This window comes from Nipponia nippon, unplaced genomic scaffold, assembly GCF_047370975.1.
Source record: "Nipponia nippon isolate SJK-2023a ecotype South Korea unplaced genomic scaffold, ASM4737097v1 scaffold_5, whole genome shotgun sequence".
In the NCBI taxonomy this organism is placed as follows: domain Eukaryota; kingdom Metazoa; phylum Chordata; class Aves; order Pelecaniformes; family Threskiornithidae; genus Nipponia; species Nipponia nippon.
In genome coordinates this window covers 14357446-14385321 of record NW_028262369.1, presented here as the reverse complement: position 1 = coordinate 14385321, position 27876 = coordinate 14357446, and the positions used below count along the sequence as shown (strand labels likewise).

General features: G+C 45.1%; 1 protein-coding gene across 2 annotated transcripts; it reads left to right on the top strand.

Moving 5' to 3' along the window:
• The first annotated feature begins 2089 nt into the window (after window positions 1–2089).
• LOC104015219 (cytochrome P450 3A9) lies at window positions 2090–27616 on the top strand. Of its 2 annotated transcripts, XM_087731527.1 has the most exons (15): window positions 2090–2117; window positions 2347–2457; window positions 15268–15392; window positions 18081–18174; window positions 18605–18657; window positions 19783–19882; window positions 20499–20612; window positions 20894–20982; window positions 22017–22165; window positions 23679–23806; window positions 24472–24556; window positions 24959–25119; window positions 25565–25791; window positions 26619–26781; window positions 26996–27616. In XM_087731527.1, exons 3-15 carry the CDS (start codon window positions 15322–15324, stop codon window positions 27092–27094), a joined length of 1533 nt encoding a protein of 510 aa, XP_087587653.1. In that variant the 5' UTR covers window positions 2090–2117; window positions 2347–2457; window positions 15268–15321; the 3' UTR covers window positions 27095–27616. The 2 variants fall into 2 exon arrangements, with proteins under 2 accessions (XP_087587653.1, XP_009466199.2); XM_009467924.2 differs by lacking the exons at window positions 2090–2117; window positions 2347–2457 and having other exon boundaries at window positions 15217–15392.
• Window positions 27617–27876: the final 260 nt, after the last annotated feature.

Genomic DNA, 27876 nt, shown 5'->3' with positions numbered 1-27876 from the left:
AAAAAATCTCCATCACAGAGCAATTTCTTAAGCTTGTTCACAGCCCAAAGGTGAATTTTTGTGCGTGTGAGGAGTTTGAAGAAAATCCATTCAGCTGTTTCGGAGGTTTCAGAGCATGAAAGCAACATCTGGTTTAAAAATCGGAAATAAAAGAAATTCCCTTTGCTCATCAGAATCAAAATGGGTTTTGGTTTCATGCCTCTGATTTAGTATATGTTGAGCTGTCCCCTGGAGAAAGCTGGCCATTTCTGCATTGATTTGGACGGGATGAAATTGTGCTGCAAATGCAAAAAAATTAGGGACTCCCAGACAGGAAGGCAGGTGGGACTCAAATCCCAAGCTCCTCCACTCCCATCCAGTCCAACACAACACAGGCCATGGTCCCTAAATTGCCAATTTAATTCATTGCACTAAGGTTTTCACAGCCTGCTGCCTCAGCTGGGGTTTTTTTCGGCTTCTGGTTTGATTTTTGCAATGCCGTTTGCTGTGCGCAGCGCTGCACTATAGATGGCAGTGCAGGATGGAAATTGCAGACCCCTTCAACTCTTTAATAACAGCCCTGGGCTGCGATGGCACCCGCAGCTTGTCCCAATGGAGGAGGCCAACCTCAGATCGCTACTCTCTGCAGATCTGCCTGCAAATCTCGCTCAGATTTTTACCTGGTTATTAATAACAACACAAACGTGATCCCCAGAATTTATAGTGGGCAAAAGCAACAAGGAAGCTCTCTGCAAATTAACTGCTGCTTCTAAGAAAACCCACAAATGCTCAAAAATCCACTGGCAAATTTGGCCATGATGTTGCAACACAGGAATATTTTGCATTTCAAAGGGAGTAGGCAGTTGATTTCTCTGTACATTTCTCAGTGCGAGATCACATCTATGACAAGACTGCTCATGCTGGAGTTCTGCTGCTGTAAATGAAAGCATGCACCTTTTCAGTGTCCCATCAGTATTTACAAGGACACTAAAATCTACCCAAATGTAACCATTTGCAGCAAATGTTGCCCATTTTATTCCCCCTTTGCACAGTTTCCTGGAGTTCTGGGACTACAAGTAAGAAAAGAAGCAAAATCCAAGTCAGTTCTGCAATAGGAGATGCAATGCTGGCAGGAATAGGGATGCTACTGAAGAGATCATGACGGGAAGTGAAGAATATAAACAATTACAGCAAGATGCTTTTGAAAAATCCCTCCAGGTACCCAGCTGCATCTGTTGATGCTTAAACACCTTCAGAAATCTGGCCACCAGCCCACTGCTCAATATGTTAAAAAAAAAAAAAAATCAGTGAAGAGTAAAAGGTGTAAGAAAGACAAATTCCTTTTGTCATTGGCAAGATGAAATGAAAACCCCAACTTTTTAAATGAGCAGGGTGGAGAAAACTGCAAACGATAATTGCCATGACAGATGTCCTTCTCTTCCTTCAGAAAATGGAGCTGGATCGGGAGTAGGTACCTGCAGACTTTTCTGTTTCACCTTCAATGAATGGCCCGATGAAGAGCTCCCCTCCACCTGCACTGTCCCAGGGCTGGATGGACAAACCTGTGTAGTCCTCTCTGACAAGGAGATATGCAGCACTTTTCTCTTACAGGATTTTAATGTGATCTTACACATCAAGAGGATTCAAATGACAAGAATGAATGGCAGTAGCCAACCTCATGGCTTGATATTCTGATGAAATGATGCCCTGGCACATCCATCACACTGTTCTGCTGTCAAGAGAACTCACAACTCTGGAAGATGAGTGTGTTTTTCTTTTACAGTGTTTAAAAAAAAGCGGGGGGGGGGGGGGGAGGGGAAGCATCTGTCCTCAAGCCTAACTACTACATAAATGTAACTTTGAGATAAGACACAGCCAGATACACAGGATCTATGGTTCAGCTCCAGGCAGGGAGGGCACAACTGCACCTGGCTCCATCTGAAGGCATGTGCATGGGGTGAAGCCCGCACTGCATGCAAGCACAGACCTGGGACTTTGCAGAGCACAGCAGGTGAGACAAGCCGAAAGACTGAAGGAAGATTCATTTCTTGCCAGCGGCATATGTAGACTCCTTGTGCCAATCCCTGTACATTCACCTTGGAGAAGCAGATGCGGATGGGAGTGAGAGGGAACAATGTGTAAGTCTGAGCGTGCACAGAAGCACCACGGTGAGGATATTTGCTAAGCGTGGGGCTGGGGAGATGCGGGGATGCAGAGGCTGGTGTTGCCCAGGCAACACTCACTTTTGCAAGGTGCCCCTTTGTCTCTCCTGATTTTTAAGTATGGTGTCTTTCTCTAAAATGCAGATTCTCCAAGCTGTAAATAAGACTTATTATATCCTAATGCTCTTTCCCTGTATATTTTCAGAGCTTGTTACTAGCAGCACTGCTTGTGACTAGGTAACACAGGAAATTAAGAGCAGCTCCACAGCTGTGCCTCGCACAGGGTGGGAGAGGAGGTCTCTGGAGAGAAGCACAGGTAAGACATGGTGCCTGGGGTGGCGGGTGCAGGACACCCTGAGCTGCATTGCCCACCGTGCTGAGTGAACGCACCACCTGAGAGCAAGTTTCAGGATAAGGATAAGCCTTTACAAAAAGCCTTGAGTTTCTCCTGCATAAAGTCCTTATTCTAACTTTTAGAGCCCCTGAGAAAGTTGCGTACCGTGTTACTGCTATTGCTCTGTGCTAACTGCAAGGCTTCGTACCGAGAGCATAAGGTTTAGTGCTGCACTTTCCACGGGTGACATTTGTGTGCAATAACCAGTGTTTACCCCCTCCAGACTGATTTGAAACTTCAGGGTCAATGTCTCCCAGGAAGCATTGGGGTCAGTCAGTGTTTTCCCACCGCGTCTCGTTTCCCAGGACGTAGCACTATGGTTCGCACTAATTATGAGACGCTGATCCCATTATTTCAGAGCAAAATTACAAAGTGCTGGAAAGAGCACAACAAAAACTGGCGGAGTAGTAAACTTGAAATGAGGTGGAAGTAATGCCTGCTGCATAGGGGAGGCCCAGATTTGCTAATTGGACATTGCTGAGGTCAGAGTAAGGTGGAATGAGGAAAGGAAGACATCGCGAATGGGATGCAATTACCCTTCCTGCTGAAGGGGCAGGCAGGAGATATACGGGATAAATAGTCTCTCTGCACCTCTCAGTCAGAAAATGGGATTTGAATGCAGTAAGAGAGGAGTCACAACACACAAGAGGCCTCTGCTCCAAGCGTGGAGGTGGCACAGGAGGAAGCAGGGAAGAAGCAAGCATAGGGAAGAAGCAAGCACAGTGAAGACTATTTGCATTTGAAGGAGTGGGGAAGGAGGAATGCAAAGCAAAGGCACGAGCTGTGCTGTCTTGTGTAAAGCCCCAAAATGTCCTCTTCACCCCAGCCCAGGTGGCTGTCATGGTCCCCATGAGTCCAACAGCCCTTGCAGGCAACGTGACCTGCCCTGAGTCTGGGGCAGAGCAGGCAGCAGCCAACTTGTTTTCGCTATTACGTAGCATTTGGTCGCCCTGTTTTGCTTCCTTCCCTTTGATGCAACGAGCCTGTGGGGAATAAAGCTCAGTGGGAGGTTGCTTACGTGGTTTCTAACCCGTTAGCTTCTTTTATTGGCTGTTGCCTCAATAAAAAAAAGGAAAAAAAAAGAAGAAAATCAAGGAAAAGTAGTTCAAGGTGTGAAGAATTCACATGGCAGGAAAATATATAAAATGTTATTGGCTCTGTCCCCCTTGGCTCCAGCCTCAATCATCTCACCATGCTATGCATTTATCCTTCTATTATTACACATAATGACAGGGAAATTTTAGCTAGTCCTATGCAAAAGGCCAGCCTGCTCTTCTCCCCTCCCCAGTGAGAAACATCCTGGCTTGAGCTCGCATCGCTTGACATCTGATTTCAGCCTAGCAGGGTGTTTCAATACCAATAAACATCTTGTTTTCATGTTTCAGCTACATTCTTTCCCATCTTTTGTAAGCATCCAAGGCTCCGTGTAAAACTTTTTATTGATCACATAAATAGCAGCTCTGCTTCTCTACAGGCCCCGACTTCACAAAGTGTTTTGGTATCTGGAGAATGAAAGGTTCAATAGAAAAATAATTCCCTCCGCTTCCCAGGACTGTGAACCCAGGGCTGCTGGTTTCTCCTCTCTTTGGCAGAGTGTGGTCCGGGGAGGAGAGCGGGGCAGCAGGGAGATGAATTTTTATCTTGTCCCGGGTGTGTTTAAGGTGGTTTATACACAGGCATGCAGCTTGTCTGCAACAAAGGCAGAAGCGAAGCCACTGCGCAAAGAGCTGAGAGGCGATCATTAAGAATTGAATTGGTCTGAAAGCTTCCTGAAATACTAAGGGGAGACCTAAACCACACAACTTTGAGCAGGAAGCCCCTGAAGCTGAAAAGCACAGGTGGCTTTGCTGCTTACGGACACCACTATTGGTGTGGTGGGCAGTCATTCGCACTGCTGTTGTGCTCAGAAATTCTCCGGGGACAGGATGCCCAGGCCCCACTGGTGAAGAAGCATCTTCCTTCATCCCTGGAGAAGCTGCCCCGAGCCACCACGTCTCATGAGCACGGACCGAGGCCCCTCGCTGCAGCTGCATTTCTCCAAGACACTGCTGAGACGTGACAAAGGACTGCCGTGAAATCCCTGGCCTGAAACCCAGACGAGATCCTTCCTGTCCGTGTCCTGGCTGTCAGACCCATTGCACTGTCACCTTTTGTGTAAATGAGTGAGAACAAACACAAAACCTCTTCAACTGCAGCCATGCAGAGCTTGCGGGGAAGAAGATTAATGGCAGCTACTGGGGAGCCTCATCAGTCCTTGTTCAGGAATCAGAAATCCCAATCGAAAACTGCCGTGACTCATAGCTATGTGCTGGCACAAATTCGACCTCGTTTGGATAATGAAGGGCAGATCCTGTTCTGAGGTGTGTTATAAAACTTTGTGACTGTGTGTTTATCACAGCAGGCTAAAAGGGTGCTAGCAACTTTGCTGACCTTGCTGCTCGCAGATGGCAGTGCACGACAGCCCTGGAGTCCACAGGGTTCTGGCAGTGGCTTTTGGAAGAGACGTGATGGCAGAGGCAACGCCTGAACCCCTCTGCGGCTGGAGGATCCCAGCCCAGCCTGCCAGCCTGGTGCTGAGCCACCAACAAAGGCCCCAAATCAGCACAGCCCTTGGGTAAAATAAAGCTGCCTTCCTCTGTCTGAAGGTCGGGCCTGCGGTGGCAGCAATGGAGGGCACAAGTGGAGTGACGGCGAGTTCCCCATGAGGTGGGTGGAAGAAAGCATCCTTCGCAGGTATAAGGTGTCCCCTCATCTCAAATACTACACTCTCAATTAATGAGAGCAATTAGAATAGCAGCAATTACTCGAGACCCACATGCCTTGGGAGAAGGGAAGATTTGAGGTATCTATGTTCAGCCCTTGGGGCCAGAGAACAGACTCATCTCTGTCTCTTAAGGTCCTACCAGGTCCTCTGTGGGGACCTGCTGTGAAACTGTCCTTGTCCATGGAGAAAAAGATACAGAAGAATTCACAGGCTGGAATTTGGTGGCCAAGCAAAAATCCAACACCTATTTCACCTCAAGTACCTGATCCTGAGTACTTAGACAACACTTTTTAAAGCCTCACCTACAGGAGCTGATGATGGTGGGTTACAGGGTTTTTTTGTTTTCTTTTGCATTAGTAATTTTTGAGATTTTCAATAGTTTTTCTTACGAGGAAAATCCACTCGCAAACATAAAGGCGAAGTCTGTTTCCACACCAATGTTTTCCCTTCTCCTCTTCTGATACAACTTTATTTGTAGGTTGGTAATAATGAGAACTCCACTGCTATTGATTTTTTAAAAATATATATATAACTTTGAAACACTGTAGATATTGCATGGACTTTGGAACAAGATAAGAAGAGGTAACCACATTCACAGCCTCACCAGCCCTTTAATTAATCTGGACAGCAAACTCTAGCTGTAGTCCTAGAACAGACTGACTACCTCTCCTGAATATTCTCATTTTCTACAGAAATGTATAGATACTCGAAGTAAATCAGCACCCCACAGGGATCTAACTCCTGACACAATATTTTTACAAGAGACAGGAGAATTGACGTGACCCTGCTTCTTTGAGACCAACTGCTGCACAGCTCTGTGGAATGGGCTGGAAAACAGAGAAATATTGGCTTCACTTCTGCTAAAATAGCCAACGGTGTCCCTTTCTCGGTACAACCTTAAGATGGAGCAAAACAGTTAAGCTGTAAGAACGTACCGCAGAGGAAGAATAATAGAAATCAGAAAATGAGAAGGTTACGGTCCAGCTTCCCAGTGACCTGATTTAGGGAAAAATCTTTTATTCTGGAAGAGCTCATCCCTGTGTGTTTGTCCTGGGGTTTGCCCAAAACACTGGGTCCCCAAATCCCCCCGTCGTCTCCTGGGGATGGTACACGGAGGACGAGGGGGTCAAGCCAAGCTGGTGCCTGGGGCTGCGACCTGCAGAGCCTGCTGCTGGCTTCCTCCTCACCCTCAGCTCTGGTGAAATCAATGGGATTAAATGAGCACAAATGAGACAGGAGCTGGCTCCTTTGCTGCTCTGGTAAGTCAGCGTGGAAGCTGGCCTCTATACATCTATCTAAAGCTCTGTATTGAATCTCAGCTGACAGCTCCAATAATGATAATAGATATGGCCAAAGCTGCTTCGTATTTTCTTTGGAGGAGGCCAGGTTCCTCCTCCTTGCTCACAGACAGGCTAACTGCGCTGCCAGCTCTCGTCTTTCAGGCAGTTTGAGGGTTCGATAAGCAAACCGCGCTCCTCACACTGCCAAAGCCCAAAGGAATGACAAAGGATGACCTAGCTACCCTGCACTGTTAACCCAAGCCCTTACCAAGGTTTTTGCAGGAATCCCTCTGGGTTCAGAGCCTCGCTAGCACGCAGGGACATCCCAGGCTTCACCTTTAATTTAATCTGAAACTTCCCTGGCTTGGTGTAACAAAAGAAACAGTACAACTGGGATGCCACAAATTCATCCCACGAACCTCTTCTCCAGGGGGAGGCTGCTGCTGCAGATCCAGCCAGCTCCCAGTCCACAGAGCCAAGCACAGAAGTGCCAAGGACACAGTGTGGGTACAAGGACACAGCGTGGGCACAAGGACACGGTGTGGGCATGGCTATGACTGAACGTGCAAAGCCAGGCTAAGCTAACGCAAAGCTCAGTAACAACGTCAAGCCACATCAATGTGAAAGGCCTCAAGAAAACACAAAATCATGCAGGAAAGTTAAAGTATCTGGACTTCATTATGGCATTATCCGTGCACACATGCTGAAAATCACTTCCGACACTTCGCCCCTGCAGCCAGACATGCCAAGTTAACTGTGCCTGAGCACCACAGCCCCAACGGTGGGGTTTAGCCAGGCTCAGGTTTTACCCCATCTCGCAGCCCCTGCTGAGCTCGGCTCCACCGGGGATGTGTCACTAAACAAGCTGGGTCAGGTAGCAATAGAATAGCTGAGAGATGTTTATAAAATCAGGGCAGATGAACCCTAAAGGAGAGGGCATCCCATGTGTTTGGGGAGCTAAGTCAGCAGGGAATAAATTGGGCTGCCTGCAATAAGTGATGCTTCAGGGAGGCATAAAGCAGGGAAGCAGCCGGGGCACACGCGGCCATCCCTGCACAGGGTCTGCGGCACGTTCTGTCTTCCCTGTGTTTATGCTGGTGACTGCGAGCTCTCCAGAGCATCATCAGGTTTTATGGCGTGTACGCATTATTAGTGCTTCACAAGTAAATAATGTCATATTTCACTGTTTATTGCTGAAAATGCACAGTAAAAGGCTAAAGCCTGAAAAGTGCAGAAAATAATTTATGTGGGAGGAATGAATTTCCCATCATGTCAAACCGCTGCCAGAATTTATCACAGTGCCCTTCAAGTTGGGTCTCTGTCCAACATTTTAAAGGTCTGTCTTTGTCATACATATAGGCTTGGGGAAGCTGAAGGTTATTGGGAAGAGTGGGAATTGCTGCTGGTGCTGGAGTGAGAGAGAGGAAAGCGTATGGTGGGGGCTCCAAAGGGCCCTTCCCTCAGTTAACATGGAAAATTAACGGCACGATGGCCACCAGGAACCATCCTGGTGAAGGGATGAAACAGCAGGAGGTTCAGCATCAGCTCTGAGAGCTGCTGAACTTCATGTTATTTCTGCAATTCTTCTTGAAATGCATAAATTAGCACAGAGGTGGACAAGGGCTGCTGACCGAACTGTTTGTAATGATCAATTTCTCTTAATTAGGGTCTGATTCTCACTCTTCAGTCAGGTACTCAGCACCGGCAACTCAGATCACAGATGTAAGAATTTCTCCGGTGTACAAGGATTAAAGGATGAGGCCATGAAACTTCAGCAAAAGGTTTTGAAACCGCTTTCCCTACCACTGCTTTTTCCTTGAGAACCCCCCCGCGCTGCTGGGCAGGAACGTCAACCTAAGGGAATAATTGTGTTTTAAAGCTGCTATTTCTGTCCTTGCCATTTATACCTGTCTTGTCAGATTTGCACCTGAATCCGCCTCTGAGGCATCGGTACCAGCCAGCTTGGAACCACAGCTGGCGGCAGCGAAGGTGCCGCAGCTCTCTGGTGAGAGCACACTGAGCTATTTTCCAAAATACACTTCTCTTTAAATTAAAAGAGCAGCAGAAGCAGCCTACAAAGCTGGGGGCAGTGCAAGCGTCCTTGCTGCGGAGATAAGCTCTCTGGTCCTCAAAGTACCTGAAAGATTTGGGGCTTTGGGGCTGGACATGCCCTCATCGGCCAAGCCAAGCATTTCTACATACAGCCAAGGTGCCTCCTGCCAGGGAGGGGGTGGGGCTGGTATTGATAGGTCAAAAACTAGAGGGGCACAGAATTGCATAAAAACACAGAAGGCTGGAATAGAAGCCCCCTGGTTTGGAGAAACTAGATATCTAGTTTCTTGGGACTGGTGAAAAGTTTTCTGGTGGGACCCACCCTCTCCCACACCTCCGTTAGGGATTTCCAGGCTCAGCGATTTGAAATATCGTCACATAGACTGGTAACTAGTTAAATATTCAACAAGGTAAACTGCGTGGACAAATTGGGCAGTGAGAGATGTTTTTACACACAGACTGGAGATCAGAACTGGTGACATCCCAAACGACTTACTCACACGAGCTCCTGAGTTCAGATAGATAAGCTAATTCCAGGGACTCTTTGACCCAGGGGTCCATGCTACTGGGTACTTAAAACTCATTTGACCTGTCAGACTCATTTTCAATCTGCAATAGAGATGACACAACTTTTGTTTCTTACTTTTTTTTTTTTTTTACAGCATAACTATCTTACCACAAATGCATACTAAAAACGACTTATCACAGAGTGACTCAAACAACAGCCTGTACAGCTGAGTTCACCTAAATGCCCAGGTATTTTTCTCACGTAAGGTAATTTTAGGGACTGGTTCTCAAAATAATCCCATTTACTTTTAACAAAAAAAAAGGTCTGACTTAAAGCTGAAACTTTAGACCCTGAGGAAATGCTATTTAGAAAACAGAAGAGAAAAAGAATATATCAGGATGCACTGACATGTGATATGAAAATAACCTTGAGATAATCCTTTTCTAGCATTACAGGCAACTGGGAGAAGATCAGGTAGCTGACCAGAGGGAGTGGGGATGAGGGAGCAGCAATTTGGCAACACTCGTATTTAGGTGAAATGCATTAAAAAAACCCAGCCATCTTTGTTATTGTGTACACCCTTTCCATGAACCTCCATGCACAACAGCCCTGACATCGACTGCTTTTGCACGTCTTCATCATGAGAGGTGGTCTCATCTATCCCAGTCCACCAAAGAGCAATAAAGAAAGCAAACCATCCCGGTCAGATGATGAAAAGGCAAATAATCAAAAAGCACACTGAGAAAGCATTCTGGTTGCTTCTATTACAAATGCTTGAGTCTCCTGATCCTTACTAACTAGCGTAACTGGTGCTAGTTAGCTCCAACCACAGTGGAGCTGAACCTGCTGAGATATAGTCAGAGGAGGTCACCCTGTGGAAAGCTGTAGTGGCGGCAGGGACAATGGCTGAAGACATTACGTTATTCCTGCTTTAGGCACAATCTCATGTAGTGCTTTGCATAACAAAATCCTTATACTCCGGATGAACAATTTGATTTGTCACTCTTTAAAAGATCCGTTGCTCTGAATGAGTCAAGTGCGCTGACTTCACCAGGCTGTGACATGCCAATGCAGAAGTCTGCTCAGGCAATGACGTGCGCAGACACTTCTTGGAATTGCTTTGCCAAAATTATGGCGTAACACAGCAGCACTCGCACGCAGCTGCCCCATCAAGGTATCCTCCCTATAATATCCAGGAAAGAACATGATCTTACACCTTGTATTGGAAATACATCTCTTCTAGTTTGCATTTGTCCAGGATTGTTGTTGCTGCTCCCTTGTGGGATGTAACCCCGTCTTTCATTGCATTGTAGGTAAGAAGTCATATGCGGAGCTAGCAGGATACTTTATTTTTTCTTAACTCATTTTATAAGGTTAAAGTGAGAGAACCTCAAACATATATTTGTGTTGGATTAGGCAGAAGAAAGTGGTGCACAGAGTTAATTAGCTATCCAGATATCATATAGCTTTTGTAGCTGTCATTTCTTAGAATGAAAAAGAATATAATGATATATTGTAAAGATTATGACGGAAGATTGGTATGTATCAGGGATATTACTTTAACTGAAAAAAAAATCAGAAAAATGTCCTAGTTTCTGTGTAGTTCCAAAGCTCAGTATATGGAACAAAACATCCAGGGGAATTAATTACTTTTTTTGTTGAGGTTTTTTGTGAGCTTTTTAAATCCCAAGGAAATCTACGTGCAAGAGGGTATCAGTCACAGAACTACATAAAATATCATCAGAGACCCCTCCAAATACATTGATTTTTTTATCCAGCAGCAGTGTATCAATATTTTAACCACTGACAACAAAATGTAGCCTTCATTATGAAGTATTTTCCTGTGGGTAACTAAACCACTGTGTATCAGGGAAAATAAATAGTTGCCTCCCCACATCTTCTGCCTATGCAGAAAGTGAACTCCTCACATAGCTCTGGCAGAAGAGCGTTGGTAAGAAATTGAATGCGTTGCTCCCTCCTCCCACCAGCAGCTGTCTTATCTAGCCCCGTTTTGCATTATCTGAGCTTTTTTTCTTTCTTTTAACCCCATGATGGGAAGACTCCTGAGCTTTCTAGGCCAGGACTGTGCTCATTTCCAGCCTAGCATTTAGTCGTCACTGGGTTATACCCATTTGTCCCTGCGCCAGCATCATAATTTGATTAAATAGCTCTTCTGCCTGGCATTTATCTCATAGCAACCACCTTCCAGCCCAGCTATCATTTAGCTAAACTAAATAAACAAAGGTTTTTGGGGGCATGTCTCCAAGGGGGCGAGAAGTGCCACTGATATGCTGGACCCCCCCAACTGGACCCCAGTGAGCTGGTATGTTCAAGCTACTGGGCTGCTCCAAGTCGGGCACAGAAACAGGCTCCTATCCCAGAAGATCTTACATGCAGAACATATAATAGTATACCTTGAACTACAAAGTCATCTTTTTTTTTTTTTTTCTCAGCCTCCTATCTGGTTGGTTTATTCTGAGCATCCTTTTTAATGTAGCTGTTCAGCCAGCTGGGTGTCAAGTCTGTTCCTGCAAGTATCTCGGCACACAACTGGCTGATAGTATTAGTACTGTTGACTTGAAAAGGAAGCTAGGCACAGTCTACCCTGAAGGCCCTGAGATCTTCCACTGGTTTGTTTCACTAATTTGTCCTCTTGAAAAAGAGCGCCTTAATTATAAGTTTATTTTTGGTTATACTTCTACTTACGTTAAACTAAAGGAATGCATTTCATTCAGCCCAAGGTAGTTTTGCTCCTAACTCTTCTTCTAGAATATCTTAAATTTCTTATCAACGCTGAAGCTCAAGCAGTTCCACTGCTTGCCAGTTTGGTGTTTCTCCAGTGCAGAAATCTGCCATTTCCCATACAGAAATTATCTGAGCTCTGCATGATTAGTAGCATTTTTTACAATCTATATCTAGAGAGTTTAAAGTACTCCATAATGATACAACTCCCCAGCAATATTTGTATCCCAAGTAGCCCTGCAGAGTCTCTACTGCAACCAGTCCAGCCCTGGGAATCTGAAAGAAATTCTCCAGACTACCTCAGGAGGACCTCTTTCATGATCATACTCAAAAGTGAGTTAGACCTAAAGATTCAGGCTTACCCAGCCTGGCCCTCCTTATGCCCTTGTAGTCCTTTTCATCATGAACACAAAATGTTACCTACTGTGGCTTTTTTTTTTTTTTTTTTTTTTTTGCCAATAGCTCTTTCTTTTCTGAACTGCTCTTTCTTCTCCACACCTGTGCCCCAGTCATAATTGCTATTCCACAGTGTTTTTCTTACCCTACATCATTTGGTTTCACAGCTTGTGGAAGAAATACATGTTCATCCATTTTACTGCTCAGCCCCCAGTCATTATTACACAAGAAATCCCTCCTGCTCATCACACCTTGTTCACAACCTGGATTAGGAGAACTCCTTTCATTATACTGAAATCACAACGCGGTGTTATTTTGCTTTCCTGAAAGCCATTAATCCATTAATCTGAGCTACTTAGGGACATTAGAAATGGAAAAGCAGCTCAGTTCTCTTCTGAATTTGCTGCAAACTTTGGCTTTTTAAACCTGTCACTCTCAGCTTGTGGCTGTACTGGAAGCACGGTGGCCACACCGGAATTACCGTACGGTGCAGCAGCCTAAATGATGAGGGTGAGCGTTGCATATCCACCGTGCACTGCCCGTTGTGTGTGACATTGTCACCCATGAATGAGACTAGCTGTGTTGCTAGCAGGGTGTTCCCACAGGTATAATTGCACCTTCTCACGCCCCCGAGCAGTGTGCCTCTGCTCCAGATGCCTGGGGCGGTGTGCTCACCAAAACCTGTGATGGGAAGCAGTGCACTTCAAAATGTCCAGGAGAAGCAAAGGATGGGCCTAAAAGCCTGTGGCGATCAGGAATAAGGCACATCTAAAGGACTGGGATAGGGTGAAGGGACAATTGTGATGGCTTAGTGCAGCTGCATCCAGGTGGGCAGAGACCTCTGCTGGGAAGGGAGAGGGTAGACTGGGGCTTGGCTGTGCAGTTCTCTTCCTTCCCACCGTTTCTGGGAGGCACAGTTCAGCCTTGGCTGAAAATGGTGCCAAACAGCTGATGTTTCTCCTCCCTCCCAGAGATGGAGGGCAGGAGGAGAAGTCTTCCCTGGGCTCCCCTCTGAAGGTGCCCAAGACACCTCTGAAACATGACCTCCTGGCTGGCTTGCCATACCCGCTAGCAGTTTATGGGCACTACAGCCTAGAGTTGGAGGTTTACAGTTTTAATATAGGGCAAGTTAGGGCACAAACCCAGCTCTGAGCTGGAGTTAAATGTAATGTGAAAATTGGTCAGTCGTTCCTGGGTCATTGACTTTCCTCTGGCACGGACTGATCACACGAGGATTTTTTTGTTTATCTATCACCTTTCTCAAGGGGATGGTGGTTTTTTGTTTGTTTGTTTGCTTGAAGCCAGTAGGTACAGTCCATTTCGCAGAGGTCATAAGACCACAGTGCAAAACCAGCAACAAGACTTTGTACCTATCTGTTTTTTTAATAAGTATTTCCAGAGACTATTCTTACCCTTAAAAATGACCCAAACAGGACAAGGATTGAGGCTTATTTTTACTGAGGATGGAGAGCCCTACAGCAATCCTATTTAATGAATAAACTGTATTAACCCGTTTCCCAACATGGTGAGTCAGGAACGTCTGGTGCCCAGTAAATTCAGATTTCAAGACTATGTCAAAATGCACAAACAGGGACCCTGGAGAACAATCACTGCTGTGATAAGTTCCTGAATGGGAAAGCACCTACTTAATTACATGCTCTTTCAACCTCTCTGAATCAAGCAAGGTAGGACCCGACACAGGCTTTTAGAACTATATCTCATGACCTTGCCTGTTCATATCAAACTAAAGTAGACTGTGTTTATTACAAAATAATCTGCAACTGAGTTGACTCTGAAGGTCAGAGCAAAGGCCAGGCAAAGGTGAAATGAGATACAAATGCTGCTGAGATAAGTCAGATGATGACTTTCAGAATGTGTCTCGTATCACCATGTGGACTGAGATCTACTTATCAGTCAACGCAGCATCAATCACAGCAACATCCTTGGAGACACAAGACATTTGATGTGCCAAATATTTATAACACCCAGTTATTTGCACCCGGTGCAGTCAGTAAACTCCCTTTTGAAGACGGCAGCTCCACCAATAGGAAGGGAATTGCTCATTTTAGAGTTCTGAATGAAGCCTTAAAGATGCTGTAGTACACATCTGTGCAAACCATATAGCCTCCTGCCCTAACATTATGGCCACTAACAAACACCATCCAAATAGCCTGGCCTTCTCCATCATCATAATCTTCTCTTAGCACGTCCATACCTCTAGAATGCTATCACTTTTCTCCTCCATCCTTACATGACAACCATTACCAAATTTGTGTTTTCCCTTTGCTTGTGTCTTTTTGCCAGCTGCTATAGAAGGGTGGGTGCTGTTTTTATTCATGAAACAGTGTTTTGGAAATGATGGTACTTTAACTGCTTATAGTTGTGGAACAACAGCATTTCTCTTACAAGACACCTGGCCACAAGCCAGCAAACAAGGTGGACTTCTAAAGCTTTTATAGGGAGCAAATTCCTGCCTTTCTTAAGAGCTGCTTCTGACCCACCACAGGCAGAAGCAGGCAGTGCTTGCTCTTCACAACACAGAAAGAAAGATAAACAAAATCTTAAATTCTGCCAAAGTTAATTCAGCTGCCAGAAAAGATCTTGTCATACAATATACGAATAACCTTTTCACTTCTCTTTCCCTTTTGTAAACCAACTCTGACACCTGCTTTGGGACTTACCTTTTCATTGTAACTTGGTTTTATTTATTTTGGTGTAGGAGCCCAGGAACATTGCTCAATAAGAAGTCAGTTATTACTTACTATTACAACAGAGAAACTAGCTGAAATGCCTGGCAATGTATGTATTAAATAATTTGAACCTCAGACAGTTCAGCCAGGCATTTATCTATCACAGGAATCGTGTTTTTCAGATTAGCATACTTTGTTACCTTTGCCTTTCACTCCTCCTCCTTCATGACGGAACAGTCCCTAAATCATATGATTGGTCACAAAAGATTGCACATTGCAAAACACTGCTATTTCTCACAGACCTGGAACAGACACATCAAGACAGAACTGAAAGTCAACCAGGGAAGAAACAAAATGAACCTTCTTCCCTCCTTCTCCATGGAGACATGGGCCCTTTTGCTTATTTTCATAGGCCTCCTGCTAGCGTGAGTAAATATTCTTTATTGGTTCTTTGCTCATGCCATTTTCCTGTTCTTGTCATTGTTCATTTTCATGCAACTAGTTTGCCAAAGACCCAACAGGTAAGTGTGATTTCCAGCCTCTAACGAGGCTCTGGGAAGTAGCAGAAGATTCTAAAGACCCTGCAGAGGTGTGATCTTGCTACAAGGTTTGGAGTGTTCTCATGCACTGTTACGATCTTGCTGCTGAGCAATAATTGAGTAATAAGGGTGCCAGGCATTTGTTACCAGCAGGGTGCTGGCTTGAGTGAGGATCATGATCCATTAGGTTGTTTTCTGCAGAAATACAGTCTAAGGAAGGCTGTGCCTCCCTGACTGAGGTTGCCCTATAGAGGGGAACAGGCAGTAGATGACCCTGCCACATGACCTGCAAAGGTGGAGAGCAGCAGAAAGGCACCAGAAAAAGAGCATTCATAGGATCAGTTCTTACTCTTCCTGACTCCTTCCGCAGTGCTCAGGTAAGACGCTCCATGCACAGCCACCTGGACCAGGAGGGACACTTTGCAAAAGTTGGATTTGCTACTGGGCATCCCATACCCATCCCCACAGCCCACCCTTGCTGGGGGAAGAAACGAAGCCCAGAGCAAGGTCGGGTCTCTGCTCCTGGCTTTTCAGACAGACTCCATCAGGCAGAAGTGTACCCTGCTGCTTCACAGGAGCTGTGCTAGTGAGAAAATGCTTTCGTCCACTTTGCTGATGCTGTTCAGTGCTGCAGCGTAGCAGGGCTGGCTGAAAACCCCCTTTTGCTGGGACATGCAGCATCTCCGCTGGCAGCCCCTGCCAACAAGGCTGGACTGACAAACTTTGTAGCATTGACAAGCCCTTAGGCAGAGACAGCATGTTGCTAGCCATAAACCTTAATGATTAATGTGGTGCACACAAGCGCAATCCATTTGTCTGCCCTGGCAATGCTCCAACTACAGCAGTTCAGTGAGCTCAAACTTTTAGCCCTGTTTTCTTTGAACCCTTTCCTGTGATTTGTATCATTCAAAAGCCTGTTTGGGGCAGACTCTTCAAGAAAAAAAGAAAACCAACCCCTCAATCTCATTATTGACCTAAACCCTCATACTTCAGTAACTCTGTGGCCACCTAAGGTTGCTGATTACTGCACTCTCACCTTCTGCAGCCACTTGTGATTTTGTTGTAGCAAAAGGGATGAAGCCCAGATCTTTGTGCTCTGATATTTGAGCTAAAATAGAAATTTCACTGCCCGTTAGCACAGAGAGGTTGTTCAGATGCTTCCTGTCCATCTGGGGAAACACTGTTCCAGTTCACACATGAAGGAATATCAGGCATTTCTGGTTCACATCCATGGTGAGAAGTAATGATTATTCTCTGGCTTTACCCTGAATGGTCCTTCTCAGCCTGCAGAAAACCGTGTCACGTTTTAGTCGTTAGAGCATTAGACTGCCTTTTCCTGGCCATGTTTCAAATGGATTAAGCCTAGCCTATGTTCCTATAGCATTTCTGGGCTTTGTAACCAGCCCAACCTGGCATTTCCTGGTCCTCCTGCAGCCCTGGCTGCCCATATACATTACAAATGAGAATCCACAAACATTTATACCTAGTACTGAATTAACCTTTGACAGAAAAGGTTAAACATTGACGAACTGAGCTCTGTGAAACCTTTCTGCACCTGCAAACATGCCATTCCCTGGTTTTTGCCTGCTCTGTTTGGACCATAAGATGAGGTCCGCATTTGTGCTCTGGCAGAACCTGTGCTGGGGGGACTGATCTCATTTGGGGTCCCCTGGATTTAGAAAAGTATTAGTAATTGCAAGGGAAACCCCCCTAAGTCTCAGCCTAGACTCTGACTTTTCAGGAGAGCATCCCAAAGATGCTGGCTGAGCGGCTGCTGCCGTGTGGCCCAAAAAGGATCTCTGATAACATCCCTCTGCCAAACCTTTGCAGTTTTACATCCCTTCTGCAATGAACCACTCACTTGGGAAGCTGCAGCTACTAACTAAAAACAAATATTTTGAGGAGCTCTTTCAACACAGCCAAAGACAAGCTTCAAAGGCTTGCAGCCCAGGCCCTTGTTGAGAAACAGAGGGCCCCGAGGTAGAAGTAATAACTTTACAGCTGCCAAAAAGGGTGCTTCAGAGGAAAGAAATCTGCAAAGCTGTCAATAAAATCTAAAGAGAAAACCATTAAGACAAGACTTCCTGATACACCACTGAGCTAATGCTGGGCTAAGGGGAGGGAGAAAAATAAATGAAATTAAAGTGCAGCTTGACAAAAGCCCTGTTTGGGACATTACTTCTGGCACTGCTTTGATTTCTCTTCAATAAAAACATGTAAGCTTGGTGTTCCTTCTTCCAACTCCCTTTTCTGCCTCTCCTTTGGTTGGCAATGAGCTCCTCTTTCGACTTTTGCTAAAGGCTGTAAGGTCCTGTTTCCACCAGAGCATCTATGCATTTAGGTCACAGCTGCTTTTACATCAAAGTGATCTTTCTGAAGCTCTGTGTGGCAGCGGTGAGCCTTACCATGTTGATTAAGTAGTTTTTACAGATCAGTTTGCTTCTGGGTCACTTTTTTCCAGCTCCCAGATCAGCCTTCTCTACTTAGAGCCAAAGGGACATTGCTGCAGTCTCCAGGTTTAGGAGATCTCGCAGCCACAGTGATGTAGCACTCGTCATCTTTTCTGTCCCACAGGTATGGGACCTGGCCATTTGGTCTGTTCAAGAAGTTGGGTATTCCTGGGCCAAGACCTCTGCCTTTCTTTGGGACCTGCCTGGAATATCGCAAAGTAAGTGACTGAAGCCTTCCTGGCTCCAGAAATATCTGCCTTTGTTCATACAGCTGTAGCTAAACAGATACAGAGCAATGATAAGTTATCTCCAAATGCCAAGCTCCACTCTAATGCACAGGTTGTGCAAAGGCCAGTGCTGGATAAGGGCTCAGTAACACAGACCACAGGGCCTTGCCTTTACAGCACCTCCAAACAAGCACTCATGGGTGGCTGATTTACGGCTGCCCTTTGCCAGTGTCCTGGCAAACAGCTCATTCACAAGCACAGTGTACATCTATGCTGTCCTTCATGATGTTTTTGGAGAGGAGGAGAACTCAGAAGGCAGCTCTGAACATGAGTTTACAGATACTCCTCCCAACCCATCATCTCCAACATTATCCCCTCTGCTGCATCCTCTCTGAAATAACTTTTAAATTGCTTTCCACAGGGTTTTGTGGATTTCGACAATGAATGTTTCCAGAAATATGGGCGAATCTGGGGGTGAGTATGATTTCTTCTTAAGGCAAAATTAGAATCCATACAAAAGGGAGAAAAAATTCATTAGGAAAGCTCCCTTTTCTCTACCTGCAGCCCTGACAGTCCCAGCACGATGAGTACGGCAATGACAGGGTGCTTGCGGTGGCTTACATTAAAGCCTGATGAGTGCAGGGCTGTGCCACTGTCATACTACATGGAAATTGCTTTGATCTATACTATGAAAGCTGTTTTAAAACTGATAACAAAAGGCCCTCACCTGCTCCTAACAAAATCAGCAGCAAATCTACTATTTACTTAAGGAAGAATCTGGTAGCAGGAGGTCAGGTTCCTCTGGTTTACCAACAGCAGAGGAATGCAGGTGACTCCCAATACTGAGTGAAGAAGCAGATTCAAACTCTGCCAACTTCCTCGTGCTGCTGATCCTTATCTGCTGCAGTGGGAGCTAGTGCAGCTGTCATTGCTCTGCTCTGGACATCTCCTGTGGCTTTTATCGCTGCTGTTATAACTTCGGTTACAAACTTGCATATCCTCTATAATGCATCCATTGGTCCCTATAGCAACTTTAAAAAATGGAATCTGGAAAAGATATCTTTGCATAAATGGGGAAAGTGCATAAATCCACTTAATCTATATCTGTTCCAGGAAAGCATTCAGAAATGGCAGCTTAAAAAGACAAAAACAAGGATTGAGTTTCATCTCCAAGGATATTTCAGTGCTGTCAGCCCAAGTCTCCAGACACCCAACTCAAGAGCCTGAAAGGGGTCGAACAAGTTTCCTTCTAATACTGTAATGTGTTTAAGTGCCTGGAAAAACACAGAGTCAGGGGAGAAAGTGAAGGCATTTGCTTCATTTAGTATCCAGTCCTTTGAGGGACTGAGCCCTGCTCATTTCCCAGTGAATTTGGAAGGTGTTTAGTGTCCTTTGTCATTTACAAAACCAGATGGGAGAAGGCCTGAGAGTCCTTTTCCATCTCTATTTTCTACATTTCTGTACTTAGGCATCTGCAGAACAGCAAGGCTAGTGATGAAGGAGCATTTGTTTAACACATTTTGCTTCATGGGCATCAGCCAAGCCTTGCACTTCAACTACCTGGGGTTGTTCATTTGTCTCCTCTTCTCCCCCCACCAGGATTTATGATGGCAGGCAACCTGTGGTGGCTGTCCTGGACACGCAAATCATCAAATCAGTGCTGGTTAAAGACTGTTACTCCACCTTTACCAACAGGAGGGTAAGAGCAGAAGCATCACAATGTGCCACAGAGTTCAAAAAACAAAGTACAGGAGGAGACAAGCATGCTAAGCATGTAGCAGGGTTCCCATAGGGGACGAGTGACTGCACTATAGGGATTACTGTAAATGGCCACTGTATGTCACTGTTCCCCTGCCTTAGAGCCTTGGGGACTGCATAACCAAGCTGGCAGAGTAAGCTGTTTGCCTCCACATCAGACAAATTCTGCTTTCACACCTATATATATATATGGATGACTTGGAGTCTGTGTGAGCATGCAGGAATCTGTAAGGGTCCAGCTAGCACATGTGCCACCAGCTGGGATGCAGGTTCTGGGTGGCATGGTTAGGTGCGGGTACACGCAGACATACGGGTGTTGGGCTTGTTGGGTTACTTGTTCTGGGTACGGAAATGGCATCTCACAGCTGGTTTACTGTGGGAAAGGGGATTATTTATGCATGTGTGTCTTGAAAGAGGCTGTTTGTAAGGCCTTAGCCTGCTGCCAGTAGTAACGTCCCTGAAATAGCCTGGGCAGGGACTTGAATGTCACATTCCCATCCTTGCAAGGAAGCCACTATGTTTTCTGGGGTTAACACCTCACCTTTTTCCCCCTCTAGCATGTAGATCTAGCAGGGGTGCTGAACAACGCTATCTCATTAGCTGAAGACGAACAGTGGAAAAGGATTCGTACTGTGCTCTCTCCAACCTTCACCAGTGGGAAACTAAAGGAGGTAAAACACAGAGGAGCAGGTACAAAGTAAATCAGAAAGTCAGTAGACACTGTTTTCAGGCTGAGATTTTCACAGGGGTCCGATTTCTTTAGTCAGAGCCTGGCAACTAAGCTGGCCTGTTTAATTTATGCCTAATTTAAAATGAAAAAGGCTTAAAATAAAATCTTAGCAGAAAGATCATATTTGTAAATATTCATGAAATTCCTTGTAGTCTTTGTAAGCCTGTCTTAAAGGAGTAAAATGTACTACACTTAAGTGACCATCTCTGGTTTGTGTTACAGATGTTCCCTATAATGAAGCACTATGGAGAAGCTTTGGTGAAAAATGTTCAAAAACGAGTGGAAAAGGACAACATTCTATCTGTAAAGGAGTAAGTAGCTGCTAGGAGCAGCAGGCTTAGCAGCAAACCTTGTTAGCAAGTGCTGCGGTTCATTTGGTACTGGCAATGCAGCTCACTCGCTGGGTAAACCAGACCTCTGAAATGAGGAATGGGGCTAGCTGAAAGCCTGGCTGGAAATTTGAAAGGGAAAATTTAAGCTGGAGTGTTAGTGAAACTTCCTAGAGGGAGAGACCCAGAGAGAAGTCTTCTAAAGGGAATTAGAAGGGGGAAAAAAATGCTCCAGCACAGCTTTGTGAATTCACAGATCCAAGATAACCCCAAATCTGCCAGGAAAACACAGTTTTCCCTGCATATACTCAGGATCTCTATGCACCACCACCTTATACTGCAGGAGACTGGAGTTGCTGGCCTCTCTGCCCCACACACAGCACTGTGGGATGCTCATCCATCACTTGCCCCATTGCTGGGGGGAGTGGGGAGGGAGACTGTAGTGTGGCCCCAGGTGTGTCGTCCTCATCTGTGCCCTCCACATGGGCTCTGGAAGAAAACCTGTGTATTTCACCCCCAATTTCAAAGCACACATGCAGAAGGGGCAGCTGCACACCAGTAGTCAGACACCAGTGAAGCTCTCCCCTACCAAAAACCCCATAAGGAGAGGGCTTGGACAGTTGGTAATATTATAGGGCTGTGCTGGGTTGAACAAGACCATTTTCATGGCATGTTCAAAGCAAGGTGTGTTACCACCCCTCCCCAAGAAGCTAACATGCTCAGGAGCCACATGCTGTCCTTGCGCTAACACATTCATGTAGCTACATGCTGTTTTAAAATCCTCAGAAAAGCTGTCCGATTTCAAAACCGATGCAGGCTTGAAACCAAAGCTCTCTAAAAATCTATCCCTTTTACTATAAGTGCTTTTCAGCTACCTTATATCAAATTTCCTTTTTAAAATCAGGGCAGGACATCTTATGAGAAATTATATTTGAATGTCACATAGGCATTAGGAAAAAATATATTCACTTGCCCCAAATATTTAACTACAGTCTATCTTTTCCGTCTTCCCTCAGCATCTTTGGAAGCTACAGCATGGACGTCGTCACCAGCACTTCGTTTGGTGTGAACATCGACTCCATGAACAACCCCAAAGACCCCTTTGTCAGAGAGATGCAGAAGTTGGTCAAGCTTGACTTTTTTGACCCACTCTTCCTCTTGGCATGTAAATGACTTTTTGTTGAAAACTTCGTTCAGGTGTCAGAGTACTACTGAAGCGTGACTTTAGACAGCATATCAGAAACTGGTGCATCCTATACATTAACCAATCAACTATTGCTTGGATAACTTGGGTAACTAGCTAGGATGAAGTCCTAACAGCTCATCTTGTTGTTTCCTCATTATTAGCTTCATGCTAAAACTCTGGGAATGCAACTCTACAATGCAAGAAACGTGAACATCCCAACCAATATCCAAATAAGTGCTGGAAAACAGTTTGAGGGTTGAAAAGCAAGTTCAGCTGTAAGGCTTGAGGAGAGTGGTGCTATCTGAAATGCATTTTCTGGAAGAGGGTGTTGAGTGGGGACTGTAATTAGATGCAATTTCCTAGCAGTGCAATAGCTTACAGTGATAGTGATGAAGATGGACCTTAAATCACTTGCAACCTTAAATTAAGATTAGATACCTTGCTAAAACATGGGGAAATTTGTGATCTGTGCATAGAGGAGCTTCTGGTGCTGTAAATTTTAGGAGACTATACACAAGCTCAAGATCCAGTCTCTAATGAAGGAAATGCTCTGAAGGGGACTTGAAAATGTTTGCATGAGCACAGCATGGCAGTGAATAGCTCAGGCTGAAAAAAAAGAATTCAGAATTTGCAATAATTCTCTTCTGAGCCACATTTCTGTCATAGTGCTGTACAATGCACAGAAGTAACCTGTCCCTAGAAAGCAGTGCCTTAGAAAAAGAAGGTGGCATATGCTTTGGTCATCTCTTAAAGCAAAGATTATACCCAGCTCAGTTGTGCCTGGTTGACAGGAACTTGGGAGAGGGTTGCATCAAGACAAACTATCTCAAGAAAGAGAAAGAGGAAAAAAAGCAAAGCCCAGGCTTTGCCCAGGTAAAGAAATCAAGAGAGGAAATAATTTCTCAGTAGCATAGAATCATAGAATGCTTTGGGATGGAAGGGACCTTTAAAGGTCATCTAGTCCATCCCCCCTGCAATGGGCAGGGACATCTACAACTAGAGCGGGTTGCTCAGAGCCCCATCCAGCCTGGCCTTGAATGTTTCCAAGGATGGGGCATCTACAGCCTCTCTGGGCAACCTGTCCCAGTGTTTCACTACCCTCATTGTAAAAAATTTCTTCCTTATATCCAGTCTGAATCTACCCTCCTTTAGTTTAAAACCATTACCCCTTGTCTTATTGTTACTGGCCCTGCTAAAAAGTCTGTCCCCATCTTTCTTATAAGCCCCCTTTAAGTACTGAAAGGCTGCATTAACGTCACCCTGCAGCCTTCTCTTCTCCAGGCTGAACAGCCCCAGCTCTTTCAGCCATAAGAGAGGTGCTCCATCCCTCTGACAGTTTTTGTGGCCCTTCTCTGGACCCTCTCCAACAGGTCTATGTCCTTCAATACTCATTGTTTCATTACAGCATCATTACTTCCTCAGTAACATCCATAGCTATCTTATGAGGTAGAGTTTGTTCAGTGTGTGATTTTATTCTCAATTTGTTTTTCAGTTGTATGTCCATTTCTTATTCCTCTCTTGGTCAAGATGAATGTAAGCTTTTTCCCCAGTGATGCTGTAGATTTCTTCATGAGATCCATCTCCAAAATTAAGCAGGATCGTGAAAAGGAGACTCACAAGGTAGGCAAGCATGGATTTGCTAGCAACTGTGGCAGAAAATACACTTAAGTGAAATATAATTAGGGTGATGATATCAAAGGTGAAGCCAAGGTACAATGACTCAACAAAACCCTGAACCTATTTAAGTGTAAACAGTTGATTTTAATACTGTCAGAAAAACCTCACCTGACCAGCCCTGGCAGAGAAGCAAGTGGACTTTGTACATCTGTGATCTGAAGCTAAATCCAGATAAAGGCTTGGTAGAATTGGACTTAGCTTGGGTTTGCAGAACTTAATAAGTCAAAGTAAGAGACTCCCTGAAGAAGATTAGGCAGAGGATGAGGGAGAGCAGAGTAAGCAGCACAAGTGCAGCCATACCACCTTTCAGGGTTGCGCCTTCCCCTCTCACTTTTCAAAAATCGAAGCTGCTTCCTGGCAAAATTCTCCCTTTTAGAGTTTGGATCCCTTTCCCAAAATTCACTCGAGACACTGCTCTCCCACCCAATGGCTTCACAAAAAGGACAGATAGGTTTCCAAAGCAAAAAGCAAGCGTTATGTTTTTCAATAAGGAAGTCATGTGCATTTTGGGGACGCTTTCAGTTTTAAAATTGTGCTTAGGCTTATCTGCTTATCTGAGTCCTGCAAGGGACCTGTCACCAAAGAAACTCTCCTGCTTTCCTTCTCAGGGCAGAGTAGATTTTCTGCAGCTGATGATTGAATCCCAGAACTCAACCAGTCATGAGAGCAATGAAGCAAATCACTCATGTAAAGGTAACAACATCCAAATACTCATCATGGTAACAGGGGCTGTGGGAGCAAGGAGAATATGGGGAGCTGTTTCCCAGAGAAAGGCTCAGTGGGTCACCACCATCTCCACTAACCAGCTCCAGGCAGAAGTCTCTGTCCCTTGTTGCCAGCACCAGGGCTAAGGGGAATCCCTCAGGTCCTTTGCCAGGGAATAGGACTACCGTGTCAATCATTCTGACCTGGGAAATCATCTGGCTCCTCTATTGAATGACATTTTCCAGACAGATAGCAGAGTAGCTACAGATGTGTGATCAGAAAACAACTGCAACAAACCTGCCTCAATCCCACCCATTGCTACCTGTTCCTTGCTGAGACCATCAGCCAACACCGGTTTTGCTCATCTCCCTATATCCTCTCTCCTCACAGCCCTGACTGACACAGAGATCCTGTCGCAAGCATTCATCTTTATATTTGCTGGGTATGAGCCCACCAGCAGCACTCTTTGCTACCTGGCATATGAACTGGCCATGCATCCCGATGTGCAGCAAAAACTGCTGGAGGAAATCGACAGAGTTTTACCCAACAAGGTAAGGGGATGTTGAGTGATGGTGAAGACCCTCTGACCCTGCTATCCTCCTTGTTCAGTCAAGACAATGAGAAATCTTTAGCTCCTAAACACCCTCTCCTCTTGGGATCTTCCAACAGCTCTAAGGCACACACACTGAGACAACTCAGCCCTGTAGCGATTTTCTTTTGGCAGCTGAAACCTTCCAGGCCACCCCACTACACAAACCCATTTGCCATACTCTACACCCATGCACAAGTGGATGTGGATTTCCAGGTATTTCCATCACTCAGGGATGGAAAATGAAATGGATTATGCAATTTCTACTTTGCATTTTGTTCTTCAGTGAGTCTGAGTCATAGCTGGGGCAGTAGGGGTTGGGGACACTCTGGTCTCAGCAGTCATTTTGGGAAAATCCAATCCTCATGCCAACATACCTGGCCACCCTTTCGCCTGTCGTCCTACAGGCTCCTCTCACGTATGAAGCGATGGCGCAATTGGAATATCTTGACATGACAGTGAATGAAACCCTTCGGCTCTTCCCCCTTGGAGGACGGCTTGAGAGAACCTGCAAGAGAGATGTAGAAATAAATGGAGTGACCATTCCCAAAGGAACCATTGTTATAGTCCCAGTCCATACCCTGCACCACAACCCTGAGTACTGGCCAAACCCAGAAGAGTTCAGACCAGAAAGGTACAAAAAGCATAATGAAAGGGAAGAAATATCATGCTGCTTTTTCCTCACATAGTAATTAAGTATTAATCTCTGATTAGCTTCCTAATGGTGTTCTTCCTATCTTTTTACAAACAATACCTATGAGAAATTGCAGGCTCATGGGAATGTCATTTTAAGAAAATGAGCTTTGCACTTAAAGTAGGGTTTCAAACAACATAATCTTATTGGGAGAATAACATTCATACCTCACATCATCTTGTATGCAGTTTTTAGGCTTGCTGATGGAGTGGGTAGATGGTGAGTTTTTTGTAATTGCTAGCCATCTTTCTATATAATCTTCATTGCTGAACTTGTTTTGGTTCAGCTTCATTGCTGAACCACACAGGCTTTGCTATAAAATATACCAGAGTTGATCCTTCCCTTGTTTTCAAGGAAGTGATAACTTTTCCCTAGTTGGTTATTTTTATAATCGGTATCAACCTCTCATTCCCAGCAAGACTGAAGGCATAGGCTGCTCCTACCAGACAACCCCTGGTTTCTCTCTCACTAAATGCAACAGATAGGAAATATCACTCATTTTGGGAGAGCGTGTAGATTTTCACGTTGCTCCTAACTTCTTCTACACTGGATGGACAAAATTAGACTAAACACTGAAGTGGGATCCCACCCCATCCTGGACAAGGACTCTGACGCAGCACTCAATTGCTGGGGTACATTGAGATACCTTAGCGAAAAAAACAAGTCTGTAGGGCACCAGCAAGAGATCTCTGGATAAGTAATACAGATATGTAGTGCTTTGGTTTTTTGCTGCCTTCATTTTTTTCCCCAACCATGTCATTACCCAGGTTCAGTAAGGAAAACAAAGAGGCCATAGACCCTTATACATACCTGCCCTTTGGAGCTGGTCCCAGGAACTGCATTGGGATGCGGTTTGCTCTCCTGACTCTGAAAGTTGCCATCACCATCCTATTGCAACATTTCACCTTCCAGACCTGCAAAGAAACTCAGGTGAGGAGCACATTACCTTTTGAAACTCACACCAGAAGAGCTAGATGCCTAGTTTCTCACTGTGGGTGCTAACAGCAGATGCTTTGCACTTTCAGGGGAGGTGCGCTTTCAGGCACTGTGGATCAAGTTATGTCCAAACCGTGGCCAAGTTTCTTTCCTTTAATCTCTACTTATTTGTCTATCTCCAAGCGTGTTTTTCCTCTTATTGTTGCAGATCCCTCTCAAGCTGAGCTCACAGGGATTCTTAAGACCAGAGAAACCGATTATTCTGAAGTTAGTCCCCCGGACCAACACCACACCTGCAGAGGAGTAAAACCCAGCTGCGTCTGCAACAATTGTCTGGCATCTAATGAATGCTGTATTAACAAAGGGATCACACATTGCAGGAAAACTCTCCTACACGTACAGAGACACAAGAGCAGCTCTGGAAGCAATTACTACATATTTACTAATAAACATAGCTGTCAGAAATGTAATGTGGATCACTGGGCAGTGACAATACACAGTCCCCTTAATTTTGATTGCAGAAAACAAGAAATAAATCCAAATGAGAAGCTGATCATCCACTTACTTCTAAGGGGACTTCTCCATCTGGAGAGAAGGAATTACTGTCGCATCCAAGAGAAACAAGGTGTGATGGAAATTCAGATTGCCAGACCTTGCTGGGCAGGGACAGGTGACATTCTTCTTGGTGTATTGATGCATGAAATTTCATGTGTTATAATTGAGATGACTGGTGTGAGACTACATCCTAGTTACCAAACCTCTCTTGTGCCATGTGTTAATTAAACTAAAGTGTGTACAAATACTGTCATTAAAAATGTTTGAGAGCTGCTCTGTGTTGTGTATAGTGGCTGATCACTTCCTATTTGAAAACCATATTCAGCCTCAACCCTTGAAATTATCCATGTACATTGCTTTCCACTTAATGAATCTGATTCTTCATTTAATGTGTTCAAACCCTCCCATTTGTACAGTATTTTGCAGCTCAGAGGAGGTGGTGACAGTACTGCAGGAGGGCCACTGCTCCTGGAGAAATTGTCTGGACACAGCTTGTAGCTGAGCCTTGCCTCCCAGAGCCATGGATGGGGTTTA

Coding starts and splice junctions, on each gene's coding strand:
- LOC104015219 (XM_009467924.2), top strand. CDS start 15,217: ATGATTGGTCACAAAAGATTGCACATTGCAAAACACTGCTATTTCTCA. Junction 20,983..22,016: donor AACATTCTATCTGTAAAGGA/GTAAGTAGCTGC, acceptor GTCTTCCCTCAG/CATCTTTGGAAGCTACAGCA. Junction 25,792..26,618: donor GAAGAGTTCAGACCAGAAAG/GTACAAAAAGCA, acceptor GTCATTACCCAG/GTTCAGTAAGGAAAACAAAG.